This window comes from Astatotilapia calliptera, chromosome 8 (genome assembly GCF_964374335.1).
Source record: "Astatotilapia calliptera chromosome 8, fAstCal68.1, whole genome shotgun sequence".
Classification (NCBI taxonomy): domain Eukaryota; kingdom Metazoa; phylum Chordata; class Actinopteri; order Cichliformes; family Cichlidae; genus Astatotilapia; species Astatotilapia calliptera.
Genome location: NC_137429.1, coordinates 25,359,514 through 25,370,636, shown reverse-complemented (window position 1 = coordinate 25,370,636; position 11,123 = coordinate 25,359,514). Strand labels below are relative to the sequence as shown.

At 40.5% G+C, this 11,123-nt stretch overlaps 1 protein-coding gene across 1 annotated transcript; it reads left to right on the top strand.

The window, feature by feature from the left end:
- Positions 1-2,860: 2,860 nt before the first annotated feature.
- Positions 2,861-11,011, top strand: wbp2 (WW domain binding protein 2). The gene is made up of 8 exons (XM_026177350.2): positions 2,861-3,118; positions 4,176-4,284; positions 4,705-4,840; positions 5,145-5,237; positions 5,325-5,471; positions 5,556-5,678; positions 6,735-6,811; positions 9,649-11,011. The coding sequence occupies exons 1-8, from the start codon at positions 3,060-3,062 to the stop codon at positions 9,694-9,696; spliced, it is 792 nt and encodes a 263-aa protein (XP_026033135.1). The 5' UTR covers positions 2,861-3,059; the 3' UTR covers positions 9,697-11,011.
- The last annotated feature ends 112 nt before the right edge of the window (positions 11,012-11,123 follow it).

The following is an 11,123-nucleotide window of genomic DNA, read 5'->3' as shown; positions in this document are numbered from 1 at the left end:
CTTTGGTGTGTTTCGATGAACTGTCACACAGCAGCCGGAAGTCATCACTTCCTGTAGAAGGTGGTAATGTCAATGACTGTGACTTATGACTTTTTCTTCATCTAGTGCCCTACATTTTGTTTGAATACAAAATACTGGTCTGGCTCCCTGTTACCTTTGCATATACAAACATCAACACACACACACAGTGTTTTACATCTCAGGACATGAGATTTGTTGTAAATCAAGCTTTAAAGGTTACATTCACTGTTCGCGTTATGAAATAAAATTTATGTCCTGGGAGCAAATTTTCCATAACTTGACAGATGATGAATTAAATAATGAAACTGCGTGTAACATGAGACAGTGCAGCCTGTCTGTGGAGTGTGGTTAGTTTTACCTGTGTTTATTTAGAATGTTGACTTACTCCATTATACTACTCCACTATGAGTTCATATACGCTGCTCCAAAAAACGGTACAGCCGACTAAACCTGTGATATTATTCTCTTGTTTTGCTTCTTGCTAGTGTCCTTGTCACTACTTGTAGCATAAGACAGTATCTGCAGGCTATTTTGGTTGCACAGGTAATCTAGTTTCTCCAGGAGGGCACATTTAATGCAATCTGAAGAATGTTGAGGAGGTACCAGAAAATTAAATAGCGAGAGCTGGACACTGTCTGATCTACATATTTCTGATCAGACTCCTTGAGTAAGGGGCAAGGTCCTGAGATCATTTAGTGGGATCTGTGTTCACAGACTAGCATTTACAGCTCAAATGGCATTTGCCTAAGAAATACAGAGTGGTGCCTGTCCAGACACGTCTATATAGCACGCAATGCTAGACTGGCTAATGAGTTGGTGTTTTTTTTTTAATTGAGAGAAGTTCAGGAGACACTATTTGCAGTATTTTATTATCAGGCAGTTAAAGATTTGGCTTGCATAGCTGTGGACCTCTATTCGGGCAGTCTGCACACGGAGAAGTGAAGCACAATTCCTAATTCAAAGTATATACTTAGACAAGAACAAGAAATATTTGTGATTGGCTATTGATGGAGAGATGCCACGGTTTAGACTCAACATACCCTGATTTGTTCTTCTCGAAGTCCTTCTGGATGGCAGCGGTCATTGTCCTCCACTCAGGGATCTTGTCCTGTCACAATAAAGTCTCCATGTCTTGTCCACTAGAACCACCTGTTGTCAGACACCCAAAGCCAAGCAGCCTGTCCTATCTGAAACTGTGTTGTGTAAAGGTGAAGCAATTTACTTTCAACACTCAACTCCTTCCATGCCTCTTTGTTAACCCTTCACAGCTTGAGATTAGTAAAGCTTGTATAATTCTAATGAAGAGTGTATCAACTCTATTATGAGCGTACAATTGCAACTAATGTTAAAAAGAAACCTTATTTCTAACACTATCAATCACAAAGACATCACATTCTATACAAAACCATATCTCAGTCTTTACTTTAAGGTACCCTTTCTTAAACTGTTTCAGTAATTGCTTTCACTATATTATATATTCTCTATTTTCAACTGGCTACATCGTTTTTAAATTAGCTAGATTAAAAAAGCAAGTTTAGCTTATAGCTAACTAGCTAAATTTTGCATTCTACACACCGGTTAAGGTGACAGTATATCAAGTTTTACAGTGCATCTGATGACTTTTTTCAATGAAATCTCAAAATCTTTGGTTTATAAAATGTTCAATCAAATAAAATTCTTAAGGACTTTTGCTTTTATTAGACTAATAATATAGAAGCAATATACAAATCTATTAGCATGTGTGCAGCATATTAAAAAACACAGCTAATGAATATTTGGGAATTTTAGTTGAAAATTATTTGAATTAAACAAATAATTTATGTTGATGTTGAGGTGATGGAGTTCTTATAATTATTCAGAATTCTTATACAATCATTTTAGAGTAAATTTCAATCATCAGCCAGGTGTTTCCACACAGCTGCTTGTGTAGGCATTGAGAGTTTACCTCTATGGTAGCACTGAAGTGATATGAGCTGCAATCCAGGTATGACATGTTCCATGATGGCATCCTAGAGCTTCATGTGATAGCAGTAAACTTTGACAGTAAGGGTAGTTACATCACCTCCCGTGTATTAGCACATTGGAGTGAAAAGTGACATTTGACCCATCTGTTTCATTTAACAACTTTGTATAATCTATTATCTGTTCCTTGTTTTTCTGGCTCATATAATAGCTTTGTGCATGGAATTTAGAGGGTCAGACATAGATGTCAACTATTGTTAGCCAACACACACCACTTGTTGCATCTTTTACAAGGATGTGGGTGCTTCTGACTAACCTGACCACTCACCTTCTCCTGACTCATTCTGTTACATAATGTAAGAGGCATTTCAATACTTGATATATAAATCATCGTGCCATATTTGTACTACAAATAGAATTTTTGACTTACTTCTGTTTGTCAATGCCTGTGACTCACTTGAAATAAATTGTCTGTCCCTTAAACAGGTAAGGCTGACCCTGCCTTGACGGTAATAATACTAATTAAGTAAGAATACATTTCTATTTAGGCTAACTGGTACATCAGCCAGACTCATGATGTAAAGAAGTCTTTCATTCTTTTTTAATTAATTGATATTATTATTATTATTATTTACATCTAACTGTACTACTAACTATAGAGGCGTAGTTAGCCACATTAAAAGTCTTACGTATATGATGATTTTCTAGCATTATTACTATTATTAGAAGCTATATTGCAATTGGTAGAACCTTGTAGAGCTCGTGTCGGTCATTTAAACGTCATTCAGTCATAGACATTTGATCGTAAATTTATTAAAGAAATATTTAAAATCAGACTGAATGTTTTGAAAGGCTTAGGGCAAACCGACTTTTTAAAGGGGCGTGACGTCACGCGGTGGGCGTTTCACACGTATGGCGGAAGGGCAGGTGCGGCAACCTCAGCTGGCTCTGTATCACAACAACCGTTATCCGCGCGGAGGGAAGTCACCGAGGATCCAGAGAGGCCTTTGGATACGTTTTTCTGACTGAATAAAACAGTATCTAATCTTTTCCAGACAATCTGGAGGGCCGTCGACATGACTCTGAATCAGAATCACTCGGAGTCCGGTGGTGTCATCATCAACAACAGTGAAAGGTAACGTCAGTTAGCAGCTGTTAGCTAGCCGTTACAGTTAACCAGCCACGGATAAGTTATACCCGCTCTTTGGGACGAGCGTCACACCAGACTCATTCAAAAATAATGTGGCTCTGACATGTCATGGAGATAGTTTACATATCAGTAGCACTGCAAATGCAACATTATTATTCGGTTAATACACAGACACACCTGCCACACAGTAAACGCTGCACTGAATTTCTAACTTTTAGCATTTGGTAGCTTATTTTTTTTAAACAAACATGTGTAAAAGCTTTTGTCGAACACCGTGAAATAATAATTTTGCTTTCATTTTTAACTACAGTATCATTTTTTTTCTTTTTACAAAGAGCCTTTTATATGATATAGTGCGAATTGAAGAGTTGCTCCTAATCGATGCAAAATAAACCTCTGAATGCTTCACGACTAGCATGGCTATGTTAATTATTTCAACGTCATTTTTTCTAATCTAATATTCGCGTCGCATCTTACAGAACCGGGTCCCGGACTCTTAGCCGAAATATGGCCCTTCAGTCTGTTATATCATCACCGCAGACTAGGATTACATAAATGTTTAGTGGTTTTTAAATGTTGTAATAAGTCTAATGTATCGAGGATAAAACGTTATTTCGCCTCATTGCAGGAATAGCTGAGCATATATTGCAATGCAATAGCTGCATAGCCTTCAGTCTGCGCTCTGGCCTGGCCTCTGTGCTAAAGTATTTGTTTTGTTTATTAGCATGAGTCAAAAATAATGGCCAGCTTCTTCTAGAACATGCTGCAGTGTAATGATAAACCCATTAGAGCTAACCCGGAACCTGTAGTAAGCTCTGTCACTAGATGGCATGTTAATCCTCTGCCTATAGTACTTTGTACTAAAGGCAATGGACGGTTGCACAATAACCCAATGATCTCATTTTAAGCTTTTAAGATGAAAGTAGGTCAAATGCTTATACAAACATTACAGATTTTCTTTTTGATGCACACAAAAAATGTTGGAAAGAATTCTGGTTCCTACAATCAGCTGGTTCCAGCGTCTTTCTCTTTTTGGATCTAGTGTGCTGATGAACCATGACAATGTGGAGCTTGTTTTTTGTGACACGGAAAGGCTGCCCGAAGCCTTCAGAAAGAGCAAGAAGGGCAGCATCTACCTGACTCCATACAGGGTGAGTGACAACACCACCAAGTCTTCCTCTTTGTTTAGCCGAAGCCTTGTGCTGGCATAATGGTGCCACAATTCACATCACGTACTAGCAGAGCAGAAGAGCAGAACTCCATCATTCTAATTACTATCATTTAAGGTTAGTTTGGGAGTAGCTAATACAGGGGTGGGCAATCTCAGCCCACGAGGGCCGGTGTCCCTGCAGGTTTTAGATGTGTCCTCGAACCAACACAGCAGATTTAAATGGCTAAATTAGCTCCTCAACATGTCCTGAAGTTCTCCAGAGGCCTGGTAACGAACTAATCATGTGATTCAGGTGTGTTGACCCAAGGTGAGATCTAAAACCTGCAGGGACACCGGCCCTCGTGGACTGAGATTGCCCACCCCTGAGCTAATATGATGCTGTTTCTTCTTTTAATCCCAGGTGATCTTCCTGGCTAAAGGGCGGGATGCGCTGCAGTCTTTTATGATGCCTTTCTACCTGATGAAGGGCTGTGAGATCAAACAGCCTGTCCTGGGAGCCAATTACATCAAGGGCACAGTCAATGCAGAGCCTGGAGGTAGGTGTACTTTTTCCCCGTTATGCTGTAATGGAACACGCAGCATCTTGTGTCTCTAAGCCAGGGCTGCCCAATCCCAGTCCTCGAGAGCTACTATCCTGCAGCTTTTAGATGCATCCCTACTCCAACACAGCTGAATCAAATGAATGGCTTGCCAAACACGATGGCATGCTGAAGAGGTAATCAAACCATTTGATTCAGCTGTGTTGGAGTAGGGATGCATCTAAAAGCTGCAGGACGGTAGCTCTCGAGGACCGGGATTGGGCACCCCTGCTCTAAGCCCTCTCTTGAATCTCTCTTGGAGGCGGTTGGGAGGGCAGTGCTACTTTCAAGCTCATCTTTGCTGTTGGAGGAGCCATAGAGTTTGGCCAGTACATGTTGCAGGTTGCAGCTCAGGGTATGTTAACAAAGCAGAACACATGAAATAGTACAGTTCCTGATATTTCATGGACTTATTAATCGATTTACTGCCTCACATTTTCAGCATCCAGAGGTCAGCCTGTAACTGCTGGCTTTGGTGGATGCCCCTACATGGCTAATGGGGCCTACGCTTACCCACCTCCACCTGCTAATGGAATGTACCCAGCAGGACCTCCACCCGGCTACTCCTACCCTAACCCTCCTCCTCCAGGTGCTTTTCAGAATTGTCGTCAGCTTAGATCCACATCTTGTGAAAGTGAAAACTAAACTGCAACTCTCTGTTCTCGGACTCCAGATGGATTCTACGCCACTCCTCCAGCATTTGATGCCTCTGCAGCATACATACCTCCACCTCCTTATTCTGCTCCTCTGGGTCAGCAGCCACCACATGATCCAGACCTCCCCTCCTCGGCAGCAGGTGAAAATCTCCGGTAGAGAAGCTCTGACTTCAGCTACAGCCTAAATAAAAACATCATGCTATTAGGAAAAAAGGGATGTTGAGTTTCTGCACGCGTTCATCACTCTATTTTATACTTTAACATTTACATATCATGTTGGAACAGATCTGCTCACACAGGTCTTGTTAGAAAAGAATAGAATGCCTTTGTCATTTCATAAATGTACAAACATTATATGTGAGTACAGAATCTTCAAAAATTGTTTCTGTTCATCTGGACGTTGCGTTTTTCAGTGGGAGAAATGTTTCTCCTACTGAAAAACGCAACGTCCAGATGAACAGAATCAACTTTTGGAGATTTACTTACCTGGATGATTGAGCATGCAACAAGATGTGAGTACAGAACATATACAAAAGGAGAGCTTTACCAAGACCCAGTATAATGTTAATGAAATGTCTTTCATTATATTTTTGCTTTTTCCTGCCACACCAAGTGAAATATCTGCTGTAAAAAAATCATTTGTCTTTAGTATATATTTAGTGGTATATAGATTGTGGACCTTGATTGTTTTAAAAAAATATTCTCCTTTATGATTACAGGTAAATTTTAAATTGAAAACTAAGAAAAGTAATTTGTTTGGAAAGTGTGGATAGTTTTTTTTTTCTCAAGATATTTGAAGCGATGCATACAGTACATTATTGGAAGTACTTTGTGTTGTTTGGGCCTGGATACATAAAGCAGTAGGAAGGGCAACATGTTGCCTGCTTTCTAACAATGAATGCACTGCACTGATATCACATGAGCTTAATTCAGCATCACAGAGATGTTGTACTAAGGAATTTAAGGTTAAAGATAAGCTAATGTCAGATCTCCAAAATATTTAAAACACTTTGCGCTGGAAAAATGCTATCTGCAAGTCATGGAGATTTTAAACTGCCGTTTTTTTTTCTCTCTCAATGCAAAGGCCGTCGTACCTGCAGCGCGTTTAGCACCTCTCATCTCATATGTCCCGGGGGTTATTAGTAAGACCCATGTTTAATTAATGAACCCCTCCTTTGTCTCACTCGCTTTCCCAGCGGAGGCCAAAGCCGCTGAAGCAGCAGCGAGTGCCAGCTGTGCCACACTGCCCCCTACACATGTGTACCTGCCGCAGGTGAGCTGCCCTTCATGTTTCTGCTTTACAAGTTTTTTTTAAAATGAGAATGTAAATCTTGTCGAAGATTTTCTTTCAGTGGCTGTGAGACAGTGTTTGAATTTCCATGTCTCTTTGAATTGAGCTGTATTTCCTTTCCATTTGTCATCTGTTTGTTTGTAGTCATTGCTATACTAACAGTGACTGCAGATCCAAAATAAACTCATTTGGTGTATAATTTGAAAAGTGCTGGCCTTTTTGTATACAGAGGAGTGTATTTTAGCGCAGTGTATTTGCATGATTTTTAAACGTATTGCTAAATTTAAGCTGGGGCATCAAGTCAGATTAATTTACCAGTGTAGAAAAAAAGTCATTTTATTTTATTTTGGTGTTGGGAATTTGTGATTTTCCTTTACAACCATTTCTAAGGTTTACAGAGAAAGAAGCAAAAAAGAGAAAATATCCAGTGAGCAGTTCTGTGGGTGAAAATTCCTTGTTTTGGGATGTGGTGGAATGTGAGATTCATATCATTAATGCGCAGACAGCAGATCTCCACCAACTGTGTGATGCTACAGTCCTGATCAAAGTTTAAGACCACTTGGAAAATCATATTTTGCATGGTTGGATCTTAACAAGGTTCCAAGTAGAGCTTCAACGTGCAACAAGAAGGGCAATCTACTGTCTGGACAACAGCTCCAGAGAGGAGATGCCCTTCATGCAGCCGTCTTCACCACTTTGGAGAAATGTGTAATTTGTTTCAGCGCTACGGTTAATGTACAACACTGAAATGTAGCAATGTAGTTGACAGATATCAGCCTTAAAATGCCATTTAACGATGAATAACCAATATATTATCACATCAAATTTTTTTTCAGTGGGAAAGAAATCAGGTCAGATATTTTCCATGGGTAACATTTCGTGTTATCCCCTGACACAAAAACCATAATAAAAGCAAAATAATCAGCACAGGCATTGGCCATCAGCCATTAACATCAGAAACATCCCTACCTGCATCATTCTGCAGAAGGTCAGCCAGTCTTTACAGGGAGTGCAGAATTATTAGGCAAATGAGTATTTTGTCCACATCATCCTCTTCATGCATGTTGTCTTACTCCAAGCTGTATAGGCTCGAAAGCCTACTACCAATTAAGCATATTAGGTGATGTGCATCTCTGTAATGAGAAGGGGTGTGGTCTAATGACATCAACACCCTATATCAGGTGTGCATAATTATTAGGCAACGTCCTTTCCTTTGGCAAAATGGGTCTAAAGAAGGACTTGACGGGCTCAGAAAAGTCAAAAATAGTGAGATATCTTGCAGAGGGATGCAGCAGTCTCAAAATTGCAAAGCCTCTGAAGCGTGATCATCGAACAATCAAGCGTTTCATTCAAAATAGTCAACAGGGTCGCAAGAAGCGTGTGGAAAAACCAAGGCGCAAAATAACTGCCCATGAACTGAGAAAAGTCAAGCGTGCAGCTGCCAACATGCCACTTGCCACCAGTTTGGCCATATTTCAGAGCTGCAACATCACTGGAGTGCCCAAAAGCACAAGGTGTGCAATACTCAGAGACATGGCCAAGATAAGAAAGGCTGAAAGACGACCACCACTGAACAAGACACACAAGCTGAAACGTCAAGACTGGGCCAAGAAATATCTCAAGACTGGTTTTTCTAAGGTTTTATGGACTGATGAAATGAGAGTGAGTCTTGATGGGCCAGATGGATGGGCCCGTGGCTGGATTGGTAAAGGGCAGAGAGCTCCAGTCCGACTCAGACGCCAGCAAGGTGGAGGTGGAGTACTGGTTTGGGCTGGTATCATCAAAGATGAGCTTGTGGGGCCTTTTCGGGTTGAGGATGGAGTCAAGCTCAACTCCCAGTCCTACTGCCAGTTTCTGGAAGACACCTTCTTCAAGCAGTGGTACAGGAAGAAGTCTGCATCCTTCAAGAAAAACATGATTTTCATGCAGGACAATGCTCCATCACACGCTTCCAAGTACTCCACAGCGTGGCTGGCAAGAAAGGGTATAAAAGAAGAAAAACTAATGACATGGCCTCCTTGTTCACCTGATCTGAACCCCATTGAGAACCTGTGGTCCATCATCAAATGTGAGATTTACAAGGAGGGAAAACAGTACACCTCTCTGAACAGTGTCTGGGAGGCTGTGGTTGCTGCTGCACGCAATGTTGATGGTGAACAGATCAAAACACTGACAGAATCCATGGATGGCAGGCTTTTGAGTGTCCTTGCAAAGAAAGGTGGCTATATTGGTCGCTGATTTGTTTTTGTTTTGTTTTTGAATGTCAGAAATGTATATTTGTGAATGTGGAGATGTTATATTGGTTTCACTGGTAAAAAGAAATCATTGAAATGGGTATATATTTGTTTTTTGTTAAGTTGCCTAATAATTATGCACAGTAATAGTCACCTGCACACACAGATATCCCCCTAAAATAGCTAAAACTAAAAACTACTTCCAAAAACATTCAGCTTTGATATTAATGAGTTTTTTGGGTTCATTGAGAACATGGTTGTTGTTCAATAATAAAATTATTCCTCAAAAATACAACTTGCCTAATAATTCTGCACTCCCTGTATTTATTTTGTCTCTACTTTGCTGTGAGACAGTCACTGATGCTAGCAGCTATGCAGAAACCACATCAGTGGATGACCTGGTTAAGGTGTTACAGCAAGTGGAAGTCACTGATAAAACCACATTTTATGGGGTTAAAAGCCAGTTGTTTGCCACAGCTTCAGTCTGTGAATGGCAGTAATCCAAGACCACTGTGTGTTCCTACTCTTCTGTTTACATGGCACCATCTTTCACATGCTCAAAACAAAACTCTCCTCTCTTTCCAGGACAAGCCTCCTCCCTACTCTCCTCCAGAAGACAAGAAGAACCAATAGACCTGCTTAATGTCTCCCTCATTCCTCTTTGTCCTCTATCTTCCATCCTGCTGGATCTCATTATTTCTCTTACATTAACCGGACAGTAGGAGGGCCAGTATGTTCTTTTTCCCCCCCCCCAAGATAATCAATTTTTTTCATCCTAATCTCCTTCCAGCTCATCTCCATTTTGATCTAACCTTAAAGTCATCCAATTGCTTTCCCGCCTCAGCCTGCATTCCTTGTAACGACTCATATATTGTAATCAGCTTCATTCTCTTCAAATGCACCTTTACGTGATGTAAAGTAGCAAAGAAGAAGTGTTGGTAGCAATTTCTGAGGAAGAACAGATTGTTCAGGCCAAAGTGTTTGGAGTGGTTTTGAGGGCTTTTTGATTAAAACCTTGTAACCTGATGAGCTATTTTAGTATTTCTTGCCTTGGAAGCCTCCCCAGAATCGTGCAGCAACCTTAACTTCAGCTGTGCTCATGATGTCCTGTGACTGTCTATAAAACTAGACTCAGATAAATGATAGTAAATACTTTGCTAACCTGTCCAGAGGCGAAATGAACGCAGTATTTTATTTTTCTATTATTTGTGTGTACAGGCTTTTAATATGTAGACTTAAAAATAACATTATTTTATCAAGAACACTAACCTAAAGAAGAACTAGCTTTTTTAACGAGCGGGTCGCAGGGTGGCCCTACCTGCTTTGACGCGTTTTGGCCGACGAGCGGACCACAAAGATTAGAGCGGCGTTGAGCCACAGCAGCCAATCCCTGATCCTGGATTAGAGCAGGGGAGAGGACGGCTGGGCTTTTGGAGGGACCGACTGCCAGGAGGGATTATCTTTATAATGTTGCAAGAGCAAAGCAGTCACCCAATGATGTCACTCCCTATTTTATTACGCTTCCAGACGTTAGAGAAGACGCACGGTCAGACTCACCATCAGCCTGCTTTCATCTTCACTGCATTTTTAACATTGTATACACAAACAGAACCATCAGTGAACTCTTCTGTTTCTGTGGTCGTGATTATTACTCTTCAGTTTGAGGTCCAATCTGAGTATCTCATCTTCTATTCTTCCTTCCTCTGCGGTCTCCAATCTATATACTGTATCTGTGGCACATCTGCGGCTGATTCTTTGCACTTTTAGAATGCTATGCATCGGGTTCCTGTATGCTCCGTCATGGCTGTGTGTAAAATAAAAATAAAGCTCTGTATTTAATTCAAACTAATTTATTGAATAATTAACAACTCGAGTAAGAAAACAAGGCATGAGCTCAACTGATGCATGTATGCATTGGACTGGATTTTAATAAAGAATTCAGAGTGTCTGTCTTTATTTCAGCAGAGTATTGCTATCATAAGTTTTAATAGTCCACAGTATAGTGCATTAGCAGTTCTGACAAACATATGCAACAGTCAGCAGGAAGAGTGACAGAAAGT

Bases quoted from the DNA above. Each gene is read 5' to 3' on its own strand.
- wbp2 (XM_026177350.2), top strand. From the start codon at position 3,060: ATGACTCTGAATCAGAATCACTCGGAGTCCGGTGGTGTCATCATCAAC. The intron at 3,119-4,175 runs GTAACGTCAGTT...TTTTGGATCTAG, and splicing joins ATCATCAACAACAGTGAAAG to TGTGCTGATGAACCATGACA. The intron at 5,679-6,734 runs GTGAAAATCTCC...TCGCTTTCCCAG, and splicing joins CCTCCCCTCCTCGGCAGCAG to CGGAGGCCAAAGCCGCTGAA.